Source organism: Calidris pugnax, unplaced genomic scaffold (genome assembly GCF_001431845.1).
Source record: "Calidris pugnax isolate Ruff unplaced genomic scaffold, ASM143184v1 scaffold20, whole genome shotgun sequence".
NCBI lineage: Eukaryota > Metazoa > Chordata > Aves > Charadriiformes > Scolopacidae > Calidris > Calidris pugnax.
This window is the reverse complement of record NW_015094510.1, coordinates 17,329,838-17,349,578: the sequence shown is the minus strand read 5'-3', so window position 1 is coordinate 17,349,578 and position 19,741 is coordinate 17,329,838. Positions and strand designations below refer to the sequence as shown.

Genomic DNA, 19,741 nt, shown 5'->3' with positions numbered 1-19,741 from the left:
CTCTGCACTGAGCTGACTATTGATAGGCTCTTAATCCTTGTTGAAGCTATGGCAATACCAAAATATTCCTGAAGATATTTTCAGGCAATTAAAAGCCTTTTTCTCCTTTTTTATAATGTGAATTTGGCCATTACAACCACAGTGCAGTTACATATAAGTTGTCCTTGCCCATACCTTGAATGAATTTCATTATTTATTAAAACTGGTCATTTCAGAATGCCAAAAATGTAAGTGATGTGGATTGTAAATATCCACTTACCATGATTACCACAACAACAGCTCTTTGAGTAATACAGCAACTCCACTGGAGTTATGAAAGCTGAGACTATCAAATTGGATTCAGTGGGAACACTGGAATACCAAACAATGTGATACCTCATGACTATTAAACACAGGGAGATGGTCTTCTTCCTTCCTTCAATATTGAAAGCATATTAATTTTTGTACATGAGATATAAGCAAATGAACCGTTTCTCCAAAACAAGATAATAGGCTGATAAAAACGAACAAATGATCTACTACAAATCAGAAGTACAAGATGGAGACCAAGCACATTAAAGCACAGAGTCTGGTAGAGTGACAGGGGGCTGCTCCACACTGCCTGGAAAGAGAGGACAGAGAAAGGGCACCATAAAGTGCAACACAATGAGACAGGAAGGAAGACGGCAAGGAAAGAGAAGGGAGGAAGCCTGGGCTAACAATGCTTCTATCTGAGACATTAGCGTAAGACATGACAAAACAAACACCGTATTTTCTAGATTCACACGTTAATCTCTCCTGCAGCAGGTTCTTTCGGTCTCAAAGTACAAGAAGCCCAAGATCCTCTCTCAGAAAACTGTTAATTGCTCGGGGAGAAGGGGTTATTCTACACTGGTTTGTTCCTTATGCCTCAGGACACACCAAAGTCACTTTTCTTATCGTTGCGGATACATCTGCCTGCTTTGTTGCTCTAGACATAAACAAAGTGAAATTGGAGTATGCAGCAACCTGTCTTCTGGGTGCTGACCCTCGTGGCAGACTACAGGGATATTCTCTCCACTTTCACTTGGGTGGAATCTTCATCTGACTTCTCTTGAAATGAGAAACTACGGAGCACATCAAATAAAACTTGAAACGTGAGTTAGAGCCGGCTTGAGATAATTAACATCCTTCTGGCTCGGTGATTCCTTTCAGTTCCATGTAAGAGGATTCAGCACGTGAAATCCCTGAGAACTGTAACGCATCGCAATGTCCATCGCTGTTGCAGTTGACTAACAAAATAAAAATTCTGAAGTCTGTTGTTGGAAGGGTTCTGCCCTCTGATTTCATGTTCAGCCGTTACATAAAAAAATTGTACACAAACTACATTAGCTTTGTGTCATAAATAAATTTGGGTAGAATCTCAAGCCTTCCACTGAATCATCTCTGCAAAGATGGCCCATCTTTTCAGCAAGAAGCAGCCTGGAGAAAGTAAAAGAAGATGTGCTGTATTACTTGAGGACAACGTGATAATGAAGGTATTATTAAACACAGCAATTACTATTTACCTTTCTTTGGCTAAGAGAACAGACATCCCCACCAGCTTAGCAAACTCATCAGCTGTGAGAGAACCCTTTTCAGATACCTGTAAAAAAAATAAAACACGCACAAATAACCAAACTATGGCATTAAAAGAACAATCAAGTTCTCTCAGTTACTGTATCAGGTTTAGCTTTGTGAAGTGATAACCTGGTAGCAAATCCCTTATGAAGACAACTAGTTTGTTTGTCTCTTTAAAAAGTACAAATAATTGTGAGTATTTCCCCTTTAAAATGCCTTTTGTGTGTCCTGGGAAAATTGCCTGGGAAAAGTATAAAAGAGGAACGCAGAAAAAAGAGTTAAATCTGTAAAAAAATGGCATGGTACCCTTTCTTTCAGATTTTTTTAAACAATGCCTTGGGACAAAATAAGTGGAAAAATTAAAATAGCTCACAGACTGCAGTCAACGGTCACAATCGGTATTGACACAGCCCAACCACACTAAGTGGTTCTGCAAACAGTGAACACTGTGCAAGGAAATAAACGGCAGCAGTTCAGGACAGGTCATTGATTTACAAATTCAAGTTACCTCAGGTGAAGGTGCATAATTTGAGTTCATTTAAAATATCCCCATTACCCACAGTAAATAAAAAAATCTTGGTACTCCACCCTAGATTATGGGACAGTAGTGGGCTCAGTAAAAAGCCACCATCACATTCAAATGACACAAAAGGTTAAGTTCAGTCTTGGCACTCAAAACTGCCTTCTCACTGTCTCAACCACTCTAGTTGGTAGGTGCTAAAATGAAACCTTCTCGCATAGGTTGGACATGTGGATGCTTAAAATATGAGATGTCAAGCCAGGGCTTATTACTGCACTGAATCTCCCATATAAACATGTGTTTTATTGCCCTACAAATTAATAATTCTTCCTTTTCTCCACTGCTTCAGATTCAAGCAAACTTGTAAATCCAGATGCAGTTGCCATTTCCTGCTTCCCACATAGCTGGGTGGGGAGGGGTCTATCCTGCAGCATTCTCAGCAGTAGCCTTTTTACAGAAACTCAGATTAAGTTAGTCCTAACTTGAGATTTTATGAAGCTAAGTGATCAAATCTGAGTAATGGCAGTCAGCTATACAATCTCATATGCATACGGGTGATTCATTATCTTTCCCTCCCAAAGCACTGCTCTCATCAAGGGTGACTTTGGGTTCCTTTGACTTCCCTATCGTTTTCTGTCTTCACCACCCGTTCAAAACCACCTCTCTCCTGTCTGAAACTCTTGGACTTCCTTCACTTTTTCTCAGAAGTTTCATGTTACTGTACATTATAAGTACAGGATGCTTCTGGCCACGAGTCTGATCTCATCTTCCCTTTCCCCTATTGGCTCGCCTTCCTCATTCAAAGCCTCTACCTAAGATTTTTCTATGGAGTCAAAGTCTCACATTATGAAAATAAAAGAAAAAAGGCACTTCGGTAATAAATCAGCCATGTGTTGTTTTTTGCAGTTGACCTCATTTTTTATCAAGAAAAGGTTTTTCCTTTCCTTTCAAACAAATAAGCACTCTTACTGAAGGCAACACATTAATTAGAAAACAATAATAATCATAGAAAACTCAAAATGGACTAGGTATTATTCTGTAAATATAAGAAATTAAACTGAAAGGATTAACATATATTGAAAGATTTAAGCATTTTAGTTTTCATCATTTAGGATGGGATCTTCTAGGCAGCCATACGCATTTACCTAAAAATCTTTTTGATGAGAGAAAGCTGTATGATAACAATCATGCAACATGCACTGAAGAGTCTACCTCATGTACCAAGTGAGAAGGTGCCTGTGAAAGCTCTACTTTTTCTTGCCTGCCCAAGTCAAAGTCCTCTTTAACTTTGGATACACTAAATCAGCCTTTACTCTATGAAATTACATCCCACTGAAAAAGACACAGGAAAACGCATCAAGCAATGGGTTAACAGGACTTTTTTAAAGAGCCCAGAGGTAGCAAGACCATGAAGGTTTACCACACTGAGAAAGGGATACTATTTGTCCTTCCTGATGAAGTAGCTCGCTTAATTCTATACATACTACTCCCAACTGAACACTCTTCACAGCAGCAGACTCAGTACAAGATGTTACACATGCAATGTGCTATTTTATGAAATAAACCCAAACCAAACAGCTGCCTGTGTCAAGATTTAAGAGCTACTTTCCCTGCCTTCAAGCACACTGAGTACAGTGTCTGAAGTCCACTTCTGTTAAATTAAGTGCTTAATACATGCCATGAATTTCATCCTACAGCGCAAAAGATTTGGAGGAAGGTTGAAGGTTAATGAAGTTTGAAAGGAGATGGAAAAGTGATTTATTCCTTAAGGAGAAAGCAATGACTAAGATTATTGCCTGCACAGCACTTTGAAGTTGAAAAGTGCTATTTAAGTATTACTGTTAGAAGATTTGGAAGTGGAATATTTTGTATTTCAAAACCTCAAAAGGAAATCCTGTACCTCAAGTTTTTATACCTAATGTGTTTAAATTCCCCCAGCACGGTCAGAACGCTGAAGGAAATGAAGCACACTTACTGTCTCTAAAGCAGAAGCTACCATTTCCTCTTCGTTATGAGACTGGAGTTCAATCACCATCACTCCACTGTCAAATATCCGAAGCCTAAAATCAAAAGAAAGAGTCAAACTAAGTAAAACCCCTGCACACATCACCTATGGCCACATTGCTAATGCATCCACACCTATAACCACATTACAAAAAGAAAATAAAAGAAAAAAGCTCTCTAAAATGAACTTTAAATTAAAAGCATCTTCAAAATCTGAAGAGACCAAAAAAAGCAGGGCGTATGTCTGGTCTTAGTTAAACACTTTTCCCAGTCTGAAAAAACTCTAATAGAAGTGAAAAGAATATTGCCTTCCCAGCAAAGTGAACCACAGTTAAAAATTCATTTTAATATAGAGTTGATGTCGGTGCATCCTTTAAGCAAAGGATGAGTTTGTTTAAAAAAGCAAAAAAAAAATCTACTGCAGGTAAAGTATGAAGTCAGCCAAGCACTTGCAAGTGCCGTGTTTTATAAATACCTCCGTAAAGCTCTTACCTTAGTGGTAATTTCAGCGACTCCAGCATCTTGCAAGCATTTACTAAATCTTCTGGTGACAGCAACTATTAAAACAGTAAAACATATTCATTCATAGCTTGTATTTCAAGGATACAGCATAACACCAAAACAAACAGTTTTAGTAACTACAGCTATAAAATACACCGGGCTACACAATATTGTTAATTTTCTTCCTTTCTATTGTCCAGTCTATTTTCTTGGCTTCTATGCTCCTTTTTGTTCCTTTACCATGTGTTCCACAATAATCCTTCTTGCCTTGTTTATAGAAAGAATTGATGTATTTTGTGAAAACAAAACAAAACAAAATCATTCACCATTCTTTAGTATTTTCTGCCCTTTCAGTTTTCTTTCCAGATAAGGATGGATTTTCCCTTTTATATGGTATTATAAGAAGCAGCATGCATTATGACAACTTATAGAGGATACATAAACATTACATGGAAGAAGGTGAAAAGAAAAAGGTAAAACCCCCTAATTTTAATAAAGGGTTGATCACTTCATGCTGTCAGACAGACAGACTGAGCAATTGGTAGGGAACAGTTTTACCTTTTTACTTTAACTACTTTATCACTGAAGTACGTTTTATAGAATATTTAATAAAACCCATTTCTCACCTCTAAGCCTCGTGCGCGGTTTACCAGACAGTACACTTCTGTGAGTGACATGATCCCTCCTCGCTCCTGTGTTAAGCACAAGACTGGTAAGAGAAACAGTATTCATCTAGTAAACACAGTATCTCAACTTGCATTTGGCTGATTAAGCAGGTAAAACAGAGGAACTAAACGATGGACCTCAATGAAAAAAAGGCAATACCACGTATTTCTCACGTGAGAGGTAAGCTGTTATTACCTTTCTCTAATCATATTTAAATGCAAAACACTGATACTATATCCAAAGACTGCGAGTTACTTTTATTTTAAAGCAGAGAATAAATCTCAGAAACAAGGAATTGCAATATATTAAATCTATCAATCAGTTTACTGTTTTTACTTTTCAGATACACTCAGTTTTCCATTCTGTAGGTAGCACACAGCTGTCACAAAAATACTGTAATAAGAATGCTTTTTAGTAGACACATAGCCTTATTAATTCCAGCATGAAATCTAACTTTTTGGTGAGAATCCTTAATTCTGAAATAGCTTCAGATAAATTAAAATATGAGATATTACTAAGAGAGAGTAACCTATGTAATAACTGTGATTTATTTGCAAAATATGCCATTTTTAAGCTGTTTAAAGACTGACTACTTATATTTTCAAACTCAATGTTGTTTCACTCTTTCTTTAAAAAAGTAATATTCTGCAGCGAGGGATGAACACAGAGCTGTTCAAATAGAAGAAAGACTGCTAGTACAATTTTCTAAATATCAGTGATATTTCAGAAATTAGAAGTTGAGATGCCATTGCTCCAAAGAAGACTTCTAACTTAGTTTTAAAATTTCTTATTTAGAAAGAGGATATATATTCCTTCCATAAACACTGAGTATGAGGCAGCTGTGCTGCTAAATCTGAGAATTTAAAAAGTGGCACAATACTACAGCCAAAAGACAGTTACATCAAGATTCAGCAACACACAGAAAATGCTGGTGCAAACATGAGGTACTTTACCTCTAAAGGTGTCTGCAGGATTCCAGCCAGTTGCTTCGCCAGTTGCATGTGGTAATGTGTACCAGATCCATACGTTTCCCTAGTAACTGGATTAGCTATACCCATACTCAGCAGATAGGACTTGAACCTAATAGTCTGAACAAATTAATAAATAAATTACTACATCAGCTAGTGAATTAATCTGTTTTTTAAAAGTCTTTGATTTTGTTACTATAAAACAGTTTTGGTGAATAAATCCATTCGGTTTACTACCAATAAAGTCAATTACTATCAATGAGAAGGCAAGACTTACTACAATTTATTTTTGACCATCAGAGGTCAAAAATACAAAAAATTACACAAGGGCAATAACAGCTTTGCTTTTATGAAAGGGCTCAAAAGAAAAGCTAACATCTAACATCAAACAAGTAAGTCACTTTGACTTTATGTGGAATTAAAACAAGAAGAAAACTAACCATGAAGTGTTCTTTATTAACATTACATGTATTAAACCAATGGCTTTTGCCTTTGCATAGGAATATTTTGGTTGACTTTGAAAACAAAATTAATTTACCTCATCCTCAGTGATGTCACCTTGTTTTTCTTTAATCTTGTTAGCTATTGACTTGGATAACTCCACCATTTCCTTAGCCTATCAAGAAAGACACGGAGATAAGTCAACTTTCAGCTCAACAGAGAAAAGCATGCTTAAAACTTGAGAAAACAAGTGTAAGTCTACTTGAATACGTGACACGTGCCATACCTTCTCCATCAGTTTGCTAAGATCCTCAAAAGCCTGAAATGAAAAGCAGACACTGCAGATCAGTATAATTACAGCATTCAGCTTCAGGGATACAGTGAGCTGCCTTTGTCCACCCTACTATCCCTTTAGATTAGTATCCTACAGTGTGGGATATTATATACAATTGGTTGATATGTCTGTTTTATATCAGGTCTCAAAATTATACAATCCATAAACAACAAAGAATGAAGAAAAGAATCAATCACACACTTTTCTAGTACGTGAACACTAATTCAATATGATTTACGAAGTCCATATGATAGGAAGGAACAATGAGATACCGAGACCCAGAAAAGATTAAACTGTCCACGTTTATTATGCTCTCCTAAAAGCTAGGGGAAAGTTTCTGGGTGGTGATGGTAGGCTTGCTTTCAACAGTTAACCCTTATTCAGGGAGATCTATTGTTTCTGGCCAGCAGCAGCCCAGCTGTAAAGCTACAGAAGTACTCCCCCGACACGGCAATTTTACTTTAATCAATAGATGTTATTAAATTGTTTGAAATGACTGTTTCTTACTGAGCAAGGAAGAGGGTATATGCTTTTACAGTTAGGATTAACTTAAGAGACAAAACCTCTGAAAATGTGTGGCAACATATCCTCATTTAAGTATCACATAACAGTGATGCTACCATAATAAACATAAAACAGTTAAAAGATGAATTAAGATCCATGAGAAAAATAATGAGATTTAAATAAATTAAGATAAAAACTAGATAAAAAACATCCTCTGAAAACTCTAGTTTTTGGACCTAAAAACCAAAACCAGCTGCTAAAGAAAAAATTATTTGTACAAAACAATTTTTTTCTAGCCTAATAAATTTTTTATTTTGCTTCCACAAAATATATGTGATAAACTGGACATCAATCATAGGACCACACTTATATCAAGCCTATTAAGCTTAGCAAACTGCTATGGTCTCAAATACAACAATACTGCAACAAGCAACGAAGGGCATTTTTAGGCTTAAATAAAAATACTTTAAGAAAAGCTGAAGCTATACTGAAATTCAAAAGTTTTAGTGATGACAACCAAGTAGCATTAAAAAATTCAATTAAAAAAAAAAAGTTAGCAAGTATATTAGTGCAATTATATTAAAAAGCAACTCTCACTTCTCCCATCCTCAGCAACACCCATTCAGCCTTTCTCCCCCGTTTCTCTCAAATACATGTTGGCAGCCCCAGGTGGTCAACCTATTCAAACCACCTTTTTGGAACAACCAGTGTGAGAAAAATTTCAGAACTTTTCAACTAAAGCTTGCCTGACAGCAGCACCCAGCCCCTCCAGCCACAAGTAGAGAAGGTTGTTCAGTTAGAGTATGTCCAATGACCAGAGATACATCTTGCCTACAGCTTCTAGTCACGGCTTCTATGTGGTTCCTAGCTTATTCTGACTCATCTCCCAGTAGAAAGACACATTTTGGCAGAATTTAAGCAGGAAGATCCAATTGCTCCCATCTACATTCTGCCTTACTTAGAAGCTTATTGGTCTGAGATTCAACATGCAAAGAAGAGAAGGAGCTGCCCCCAAGAAGGGACAGGGTTGGCTTTTCGTCTGAATCCCTCCTAATTGCGCCAGTGTTTCTCCAGTGTTTCAGCCTCTTAACACTTGGTACCTAAATTCGGTATCCAAAATTACGTGGGACAAAGCTAGGTCCAATGGGCAAAAAGAAAATATACCACCCTGTAACAATAATCTACCACTATCAGAACAAAAGCTTCTCTTTGAAGTATTTCTTCTTACTATCTAATCTGCCAAATTCAGTAATTTGCAAAGTATTTCCCAATCTCTAGTATAAATCAAAGTCCTTCTACTGTACTCGTATATGACATCAACAAAAAGTCTTCTAACAAGGTTTTTCCCAGCTTATTTCTAATCTCTATAACCTGCATGAAAACATCATTCATCAAAAGAACCCTTGATTTAGCTAAATAAACAGCAGGCTGTGTCTAACTCCTCCTCTGCCTGACTCACAGAGGGCAGGCCTGGAAACAAAGGGGAATGTGCACACACCTAACAGGAACTTCCTCAGATAAACAAAAGGCTAAAGAACTGGATGCTTATCAGCAGGGAACAGCAGATGCAGGAAGCCTTTTCCTGGAAGCCAGGGCACCATTTTTTAAATTAAGTCATTTATAACATTTAAAGCTGGAGGAAGGCAAGTCATGGTTTTCCTCCGCTCATACAACACGTATAAATGGATTTCTTTTACTCTCTGACAAAGCTACTAAAGGAAAAAATAACCAGACAATACCTTTTGAACTGTATACACACGCATGTAACCACAATACCTTTTGAACCACGCACAGAACTTCATTCATTACGTTCTTCATAAACAGAAAGGAAAAAGTTTAATGCTACCAGTATCTGAAACAGCCTGTGGCCTCCAAAGGTACTATAATTTTCTTACGTACCAGTGAATGCCTTTTTTATTGTGGCACACTGAATCCCATTCGTTCTTTGCTACAAGAAAGAATCTGTTGCATGTAGTTTACGAGTACCTCTGTATTAACCTCTCCTACCAAGACAGAATCAGCCTATTTTTGACAATATTGCTCCCAGGTATATATGAAGAAATTAATTGCCTCTGTTGTCCATCAGTATTGTTATCTGGAATTCAACTATTGTGCCGCTTCTAGGGAAAAGGATGGTCTCCACCTAGCTCACGGACTCTGCAAAAATACTTGTAACATCTTGCTGATGCCTGCACTGCAGAACGTTTTACTGTAATTGTAAGCCTAAATCTAACATTTAAAAATGGAGTATTTATAAGCTGAAAACCTAGCTTTACCACAGTTACAAGGAGACACTTGGATCAGCGTATTTTTCTTCATATATATACAATTTTCAGTTGAAACCAAAATTAGCTGTAAAAAAAACATAAGGAAAAAACTGAAAACTTGTAATAGTCTTTTTCTGCAGATGCCTTTGTGTTCTGCTTCCCCTGAGATAAAGTCACTGAACTCAGATTTCTAATTCTACCAAAATTAATTTTATAAATACACACCATTAGTTTCAAAGAACAGTCTTCTTGAAAGGAACAGTCTTAATGAGGTTCCTTTATATATATTGAAAAGCCAGTTAAACAAAGTAAATAACTGGAAATTATACTCTCTTAATCAATTCAGACTTCTCAATAAAAACAATAAATAGTCTCAGCTGCCCCTAAAAGAAAGAGTGAATGAATGTAAATGGCTCAGACAGGTGGTTGACCTTGAAACTTCAGTAGTATTTACCTCGGAAATGTTTTTGTCAGTCTCTTTTCTTTTTTCCTCTAATTTCCTTTCGATCCCCACAATTCCTACAGCCCTTATTCTTCCTGCCTGCAAAAGAAAATAATGAAAGGAATCAAAATAGGAAATGCTAAGGTTTCTCATCCGCCTCAATGTGAAAAAACTTATATTAGAAGACAGGAAACGATCCTGCAAAGAGCTGGTATCACGCCTACAATATTTCATGTATTTCTGGAAAGTATTTTTTAAACCAGCATAAGAAAATAAACAGTAAGTGTAAAGCATGCATAAATTTGCTGTAGTACACAGATTATAAGATTACTATATTGAAGTTATTAATACGAAGATGCTTAATAGCCTGATCCAGACTGAGCAGTCCATCATCTCAATTAAAGCCTCCCGAGTCCATGTGAACATCTATACTAGAGCTGTGGAAATGTGTGAGTGCACCAAAACACAATTACCTCAAGAAATCCAGCCTGAAGAAACACAGCCACAGAAACACGATGCTAAACACAGCCTAATTTACCTTGCTGGGAGGTATCAGAATGGATACCTCTGGTCAATTTGGATGGTCAATTTCTCATTTGATGCCAAACGTGTTTTAGAAAGGCTGGTACCAAAGTGGCAGAAGTGCCAGCCCTCAAATCTCTGATTGCAAAGCTTAACACCAGTGCTAATGATTTGCTAGGACTTAAGAGTAAGAACAGGAGGTAAGGCATTTTCATTAAGTGATTCTTGATGCAGGGTACAGGCTTCCCCATTAGTCCAAATGCAACTATGTTTATAGGTACTACATTTACAATGGAGCACAAGTGATTTGACATTGAACAATCCTTAAATCATCCTATTTCATTCATATAGTACTATATGTTCAATATATTAATATATTTGACATATATTAGATGACACTAAGCCCCGTGTAGCAGTCAACGTGCTGGAGGGAAAGGATGCCATCCAGAGAGACCTGGACAGGCTTCAGAGGCGGGCGTGTACGAAACTCATGAAGGTCAACCAGACCAAGTGCAAGGTCCTGCATGTGGGTCTGCGCCATCCCAAGCACAAATACAGGCTGGGCAGAGAATGGATTGAGAACAGCCCTGAGGAGAAGGACTTGGGGGTGTCGGTTGATGAGAAGCAAAACATGAATCAGCAATGTGTGCTTGCAGCCCAGGAAGCCAACTGCATCCTGGGCTGCATCATAGGAAGTGTAGCCAGCAGGTCCAGGGAGGTGATTCTGCCCCTCTGCTCTTGTGAAACCCCTGAGAAGGGCTGTAAAAAGGATCAGAAGGCTGGAGCACCTCTCCTATGAGGACAGGCTGAGACAGCTGGGGCTGTTCAGCCTGGAGAACAGAGGGCTCCAGGGAGACCTTATAATGGCCTTCCAGTATCTAAAGGGGGCCTACAGGAGAGATGGGGAGGGACTCTTCATCAGGGAGTGTAGCAACAGGACAAGGAGTAATGGTTTTGAACTGAAATAGGGTAGAGAAGGCTACAGTGCTCTGTATCAGGTGAAAACTGCAAAGGAGAAACTCATACATGCCAGTGGAGAAACAGGCAAAGTAAAGCTGAATTCCCATGTGCCAACCATGTTGGTTAGAGAGGCGTGTCAGATGCAGGATGTAAGGGCAGCAAGAAGTGGAAATGAGATTACATACGGATTCTGCTCAGATGCTCTACACATACCCGTGGATCCTTGTTAACTTGAAGAGTCTGACCAGTAGGCATGGTCTCCCATCTCCTTTGTGTCATTTCTTCTGATAATCGTCTGTAGAACTGCAAGCAGTAAAGAGTGACAGATATTCAAAATGTTCCAAGACATGCTAAAGTTAAAAATGTTGAGGTTTGCTCAAATGCATGTTTTTAAAAGGAAGGAACATTGATCCTTCCTTAAAAGGAAGGAACATTGATCAGTCCAATTACTACTGATCTGTTAATTCAACAATATAAAGACAACCACACAGATGAATTACACTTATTTGTTTATTGCTAATACCAGAAGGTGGCATTAGTTAATTAGTTAACACTTAAGTATATTGGACTGACCAAAATCCAGAAACAAAATCTATTCCATTCTTATGGCTGTTCAGAGTTCATAGGAAAGCATTCTGAAGTCATAAATAAAAGATGTGGAGTGCAACTGATAGGCTAGGCAACCAGAAAGCACTGTAAGTTTGATTTTCAGACACAAACATTAACATTAAAATAAAGAAGGCTACGATTAGGCAAAACAGCTATACAAGTGTAAGTAGGCATAAATCTACAGGCATCCTGAGCTGAAAACCGCTCACAAAGAAATGAAAGTGAGTCTCATTCAGCACATGCATTTATAACTAATTCAAGTTGAAAATCTGATTTTCTGCAGTGAACAGGTATGGCTTTTTTCATTGTTCAAAGTTAGAGTTCTCAGTCTCTTCAAGTGAGGATCTTACTGTGAAGTGTCTTTACAGAGTGCAATTTCTTTGTTTTTTAGGATAAGCATTCTTTTAAAAATATATTAGGTTTGGTTTTTTTTAGAATGCTCAAGACCTTTGAGATTTGGTATACATAAAAACAATAAATATTTATAAAGCATAAAATGAAACAAAGCCCCGAGGCAACAAAAACTGTTCACCAATAAAATTAGAGAGATGATTAGGAAGAAGTTGTTTGATTCCTGTTCAGTAGAGGGTTAGCTACAAAGAAACACCTTTTACTCTGTTAAACATTTAACAGATTTCAAAGACTTCATTTTGGAAAATCCTGTGTTCAATTTATAGATTAAAAAAGAAAGTATAAGATTATATTACATCTACTAAAATAAGAACAAAGCTTAATAACGCCTCTTGACATTTCTGGAACTCTATTTGCATTATTTAACCAAAGCATAGAACACTGAAGGCTCATAGTGTTTGTCTTCAAAAAGGATGTATTGAAAAAGCTCCACCTCAAAAGTAAACATGGAAAGATCATGGAAAATTATCACTAAGCAGCAAGAGGAAAAAAGCATGTCCAAAAATCTGATGTGCTGGCCTTGCATGGTACAAAACTTACCTCAATTTGCCCATGTTCTTTGAAAGAAAGTTTGATGTAGGAATATTTGCTGCTTTGGAATGGACCAGGCTCTTTGTTTGAAGACGCAGGATGAAGATGAACTACTATTTTGGCACTGAGAAAAAGGAAAAAGAGGCAGCTTTCTGTAATATCTAAAAAAAGTATTTCTTAGCCAAAGTTAGCCATTTAATCAAAACCTCTGTTAACTTTATCTCACATAAGAGCTAAAGTACATCAAATAATGCTTTAAGTTTGTTTATCAACATTTAAGTATTTTTACTCAATACAATATCTTGCAGAAAAACTGCTATAGTCTCTAAAACAGCTACATCTCACCAATTTAAAATGTACAGACCACCAATTCAATTCTTAAGAAATAAACATAATTATTTTAACATTTCAAGCAGTAATTTCTGAAAAATGTTTCAGTTAAGATAAAAACTGATCATCAAGTAGTCATTTGATTTGGCTTTTGACTTGCTGCCAAAGCAGCCAAAGCTGCCTACTGCCAAAATACACTATCTTTGTCACAGGAAAACAAAAGGTCTCAATATTATGTTTAATCTATCCCACTTGTATATGTTGCTTGTGAACACTGTATGTGAATTTATCCAAAACCAACATTAAAAGGTAACATGCGTGGAAATAACAGTCTAAAATGACACCTACCACCAAAACAAACCTTGAGATAGCATTATTTTAGGAACACAACAGACTGATATCACAGCACGACTGCAAGTCTGCTGTTCCCATTTCATTTTACTGATACTTTTTTAATGGATCTTTATTTACTTGACTTCTCCAGCACTAGTGAATTTCCTGATTTCTTCTGGATACCCCCAGCATATTACCTCACCCATCTGATCGCAGGCTTTGCAAGCAGATGGCGACTACATTATTCCTCTAGTTAATATTGTTCTCTCTTTATCTTGTGAAATTTCTTTGTACACATACCATACTGAATTAGTTATGCAAGTGAGTGGAAACGCTTGAGTTCCTTTTAACTATCACTAGCGTTTCCATGCTCAAAATTAATCATATGGTCATGAAAAGTTATATAATACGGGATCTGGCAGAGTTTCTATCCCCAACAAGTTCTGTGGCACAAAAGACTAAAATTAGCTTTCAAATGTAGACACAGCAAAATCATTGTTGTCATCTATGACTAAGCAAATAAAAATGGCAAGGTACGACACATATTTGTTCAGTGATTACAAGACAGTTATTTTGATTCTCTCACACATTTTATCTCAAGTGAGGAAGGCAGGTCCTAGTGGCAGTCAGTCTGGAAACTGGATTATAAATGGAACCCACCATGAGATGATATATCATCTTCAGTACCTCACATAAGGTGCATGTGCAAACTATCCATCTGAAAAAGACCATGACTATCACCTTACCTTTTTCCTATCCCAGCTGCTTGCTCTTCTATAAAGACGATCTGAGACAGAGGGATAGCAATGCAGCACTCCTGGAATCATCAACACAAACACAAGGGAAATTAAAGCTGTATCCTGACTAGGTGTTCTCTAAAACCAAGTGTTCTCTTCGCCCATTTCACAAACAGTACGGATTTCTACAGGTGCTGCCCGAGGCACTGGGTGTGAAATACAATGGTTACAATAGAAGCAACCTATTAAAGAGAAATACAAATAAAAAACTTAATGCAAACTTGAAACTGTGTTCTAGGTAATCAAAAAACAAATTTAAATGTCATTGTGTCAACACATCAAACTAGATTCATAGAATGACTCCAGAATTTAACAAATCTTCAGTATCTAAACTCAGAATTTAAACACTAAAATTCCCGCACTACTGCAGCTTAACCCTGTAGGTGCACAACGCTCACATGTTCCTAAAATTTTTGCACTGATGTTACTTTGGGAGCTAAAACAATATTCAAAAACACCAGTCTTCTAAATCCTGAACATCTAAAAAATTAGACTATCCTTTGAGATCCATCTAAAGGATATATCCAAACTATCCAAGTTGAGCCTATCCAAACACCAAATAGAAATTTCTACATGTATCCCACACACATGGACTTAAACCAGTAGTTGGTACATCTCAACACGCATCTATTGCACTGTGCTTTAGACAAAACAAAGCAGAGCAAGAAAAAAAACTGTGCCCCTCTGTGGGAGACTAAGCTACCCAGGCCAAACTCTTTCTATATGCATTTGAGACAGGAATTGCCCAAGGGAGCAATTCACAGCATCTAATTAGGTGCCTGGTCTTGTTTTGGTGATTGTCCTTTGGTGAACGTCCTCTTCCACACACAGTCACCCAGAACACAGGAAACAGGGATCACAGTTCCTCTTTGAACCTCCCTCTTCCACCTGCCACGAGGTTGTGCCAAACACCAGGTTATAGTGAACACTGTTACTGGGCCCTCTCAATCCCTGCTACCAAAATTGTTCCTCTTTGCATGAAATGATTAAACACTCACTAAATTGGAGATTAGGGAAGTATACCTGCAGGAACTCTGACTAATGAGTAACTTTCTCATTGGGAAAAAAATGGGTTGTACTTCCTGTTCTACAAATTCTTAATACAAATTATTTAGAGCCTTCTATGGTCCCAGATTTTACAGCTGGTGTATAGGACTGTTACTGTTTGTAACCGTACTGTAAAACTGACATAGCTCTGAGCACTTAAAATAAAGGAAAAACAATGCTTCTGTTAGGGAAAAAAAAAAAAAAAGTTTTTGAAAATTACAAAAAAGCCCAACTACATATAGAATGTACATTGTCAAAATGATTAATTAATTTAGTTCACAGCTAAAAAGTTATGAAGCTGTTGTAAGCCCAAGGACTTTGAATCAGCCCCTTCTGGTAAGAGAAGCAAGAGGAAGTAATACAAATAGAGATAAGCATGTGGGTAATGCTGTGGGTATATGAAATCAAAATTCATTTGAGTATTTCTTCTAATGTCCCATGTTCACATTTTAAGATTTTAAATATTGTACAAATCTAGCTATGTAACAAACTCTAAAAGAATTACATATTTTTTCCTTTGGAAATAATTGCATTTTCTATACGGTTCAATTGAGCGGGTATGTAACAACAGCAGGTATAAAGACAACTGTCTGCTTTTGTAAAAAGGTTTGCTATGTTAACCTAACAAGTGGCTCTTTCATTACTAAAGGTTGCCGACACTGTAAAAGGGAACTGTCGACAAGTGTATTCTAGGTAAGCTTGCTAAGGTTTCTAAGGCTGAGCTCAGCCAACAACTCACCTTAAAAATAAAAAGACATTGTGCTCCCCATGCTTCCATCCGAAGAGCTTGAGAAAGAACCAGCTTCATTTATCACACTAACAAAGTTATTTGTATACCATAGACTTAAAATAAAAAACCAAACCTGGCTCTGCTGAAGCAGACCTGCTCTGTATTAGATCAGAATTGGGTAATTTTTGCTTATCTCCTAGCCATGTTTCTGCATCTTCTCTTCATCAAGCCTGGAGCTTGTCAGGATCTTTGCTGAGTTAAATTGTTAAAAGAAAACTATTTTCTTATTGTCCAAGCTTCTTCTTTGCTGATTTAGCAAATTCAATGATCTTGGAAGAGAACAATGAACCATGTGGCTTAGGAGCAGAGGGAGAAGTAGGGGACAAGAGATAAATGTCATCCTTTTGTTGGGAAGGAGAGAATAGGGAAAGTTGTTAGACTTGCTGAAGCCATAACATGCAATGTTACTCCAAGCAAATAGAAAGTCCAAGAAAGAAGATTAGAAGCAGCGCACATTGTGGTACATGCTCACCTGTCAAGAAGAGATGCTGATGAAGAAATAAGAAGTGATTTACACAGGCAGTTTAGCACAGATAAATTATCTCACACCAACTCTGCCAAAAAAAAAGCTCATGGTCTGGACTATCAACCCCTGTCTTGTTTAACAGTAACCCCACCCTGGGGACCAGCTCTCAAAACATTTTGAAAAATTTGTACCAAAAATAGTTCTGCTGTTCCTGCAAACAATTCCTAAGGAAAGAATATATTGCTTTGCCAAATAAAGAACATCCTTGGTGACCTTACCTTTAGAAGGCTCTTAGTAGCTCCCTGCTTTGGAGCAAAGATGTGATATTTGGTAGGGAATGGCCCTTGGGTGCAAGAGGTGCTTCAGCTATTCTTACACAGAAGTAGTCCAGTGGAATACAAAATGCTTTTGAAACGTCATCAACTGAACATGCTCTGTCTAAACTTTGGCTTCCAGGGCTAAATTTCTAAAAGATTGTTTCTAAAGCAATCACAACACAACCTGGTTCTGAAGAGGACGTCTCCTCCGATTGCAGCTGCAAAATGGTGCATGTTGCCACAGTCTACGCTTAGAGCTTTGTATGTGTTCTTACCCATTTTTAGCCTGCAGTCTGTGGCTTGATGCTACAAAGCATTCAGCAGCAGTATTACAGTGCAGTTCTGCCACTGCCACTTAAATTCCGAGTTAATTCTCCACGGCAGTACAGACGAATGTTCTCATTTATTGAAGGGATGGTTCAGCACAAGAACAGGCAGTTGTGAAGGTAAAACACAAAATTATCAAGTCATGGTCTGTGACTATATAGTGGGAACAGAAGACAGGGAAACTTGGACTTGAAAACAATAAGGAAGAAAAGCTCTTGCCAGACAAGGAGCATGGGGGAGAAGTTCACATTATGATTTGCCTGACCCATTCAACTTCATTCTCAAAACCAAAGTTTCTTAGTGCATGATATCAGACTCTTTCCTCCTCTATTTTGTACTGTAGAAAAGGAAAATGTATATGATTCATTCCCATACCTTCTCACCTCTACATGACTATTTTATTAAAGCAGAATTGGGTGAAAGAACATTCCCGTACATAATTTATTTTCCGCTGTGAGCCAAAAAATGGACTATACTTGTAAAACAAAACACACACAAAGCAAAGAAAGATCTCCCCTCCATATGCAGTCTTTTCATTGCAAGCTACCTGTTGTTTATTATGGAATTTACAATTGAATGACATAACAGAGACAAAAGTGGGACTTACATGATTCTTCTGGTCCCTCCAGATCAGCCTGTGTGTGCTAAGCAGTAATACTCCACTGTCGAATTTCACCTAAACAGGAAAAATAAAATAGATCAACAATCAATTTAACCAGTAAATTGCATAAATACTTATCTTGGAAACATTACATAATGTTTGCTACAACATAGCAATCAGATTCAACAAGCCACTATTTTGATAACACTCTTTTTTCAGAAAACATAATAATTGAAGAACAATGGAGAAAATTAGTTTAAAAAGATTAGATGGACAAACACAAATTTCCTTTTTCAACTGTATAAACTTTCCCCCAGGAAATCCTGAAGGATCCTCCCTCCATATGCTGTGCAAGATACACAAACATTCCTAAATATCATATTTTAAACAGGGCTGTTGGCTTTGGAACACTATTTGCTGACAAAGAAAGTAAAAGTTATGCAAAAAAGCAAAGCAAACCTAATAGGAAGATGCTACACAGAGTCTGAAACCTACTGGCCTATCACAGAGGAGTACTGCTTCTATGCATTTTATTGTTGAAAAGTCCTTTATCAAGACAGCCACCAGTATTTGGGAAAATCTGCGTTATCAAATTGCTTCCTACTTGTAAAACTGGAGGCACATTCTTACAGCTTTTTATCATGGGATGCACCTACTCTGGTGAGGAAAAAGGAGGAGAGATCACGAGTTAACTCCAGCCGTGATGCAAAACAATAACTGAGCGGGCTGCGATGAGAGCAGGGGGCAAGAGAGCCCCCTTCATGGCAGCCAGAGCTCAAGAACATGTTATGGGTATCGGGATGACTCAAGTGTGGACTGTACGGCACACCCTGAACGTGGCACCCAAGCCAAAGAGGACACCTTGCTGAGAGGGGCAACATGGGGGGAAGCCTAGGCCCTGTCACAGGAAGACGGCGACAGCCCGAGCACTGGACTTCAAGTTTCACGGCAGGGACACCAGCTAGAGGAGCCCTGTGGGGATGTCAACCCTCCCATTGGGGGGCAGGCACCATTCAAGGCCTTCCTCGGTCCCTCAAAGCCTCCATCTGCTCCCTAACGATCCCCCTCACAGAGCCAAACCCTGCCTGGCCCTGGAGCCAAACCTCCACGCCCCCGCCCGACCTTCCGCCGGCAGCCCCGGCCCCCTCACCCCCCTCCTCTGGGCCCCCCTCTCCCGATGACACCCACAGCCACGTCCCCTGCCGCCCCCGCCTTGGCTGGGGCCCACGGCCCTGCCCTTTCCCCCATGCCCCGGCCTCCCCCGGGCCGCCAGGCCCCGCGCGGGGCCGCTCCCCTCACCTTCTCCTCCCCGTCGCTGAGCCGCACGCCGCGCTGCTGGACCACCAGGGTCTCCCCCAGCTCCAGCAACCCGCTGGTCCAGACGAACCGGTCCATGGCGCGGCCCCTTCCCCTCCTGCTCCGCTGCCGGGCAGACCAGGCCGCAGCCGCCACTCCCCTCCCGCAGCCGCCGGGCG

General features: G+C 38.6%; 1 protein-coding gene across 1 annotated transcript; it reads right to left on the bottom strand.

Moving 5' to 3' along the window:
- Positions 1-106: 106 nt before the first annotated feature.
- Positions 107-19,738, bottom strand: VPS36 (vacuolar protein sorting 36 homolog (S. cerevisiae)). The gene is made up of 14 exons (XM_014966192.1): positions 19,566-19,738; positions 18,273-18,341; positions 14,668-14,738; positions 13,268-13,382; positions 11,921-12,010; positions 10,238-10,324; positions 6,965-6,997; positions 6,776-6,853; positions 6,223-6,357; positions 5,230-5,295; positions 4,595-4,659; positions 4,074-4,158; positions 1,527-1,603; positions 107-1,440 (listed from the first exon to the last, which is right to left on the bottom strand). Exons 1-14 carry the CDS (start codon positions 19,659-19,661, stop codon positions 1,347-1,349), a joined length of 1,161 nt encoding a protein of 386 aa, XP_014821678.1. The 5' UTR covers positions 19,662-19,738; the 3' UTR covers positions 107-1,346.
- Positions 19,739-19,741: the final 3 nt, after the last annotated feature.

Coding starts and splice junctions, on each gene's coding strand:
- VPS36 (XM_014966192.1), bottom strand. CDS start 19,661: ATGGACCGGTTCGTCTGGACCAGCGGGTTGCTGGAGCTGGGGGAGACC. Junction 13,383..14,667: donor GCAGCTGGGATAGGAAAAAG/GTAAGGTGATAG, acceptor CCTTTTTCTCAG/TGCCAAAATAGTAGTTCATC. Junction 4,660..5,229: donor ACCGCGCACGAGGCTTAGAG/GTGAGAAATGGG, acceptor CTGTTTTAATAG/TTGCTGTCACCAGAAGATTT.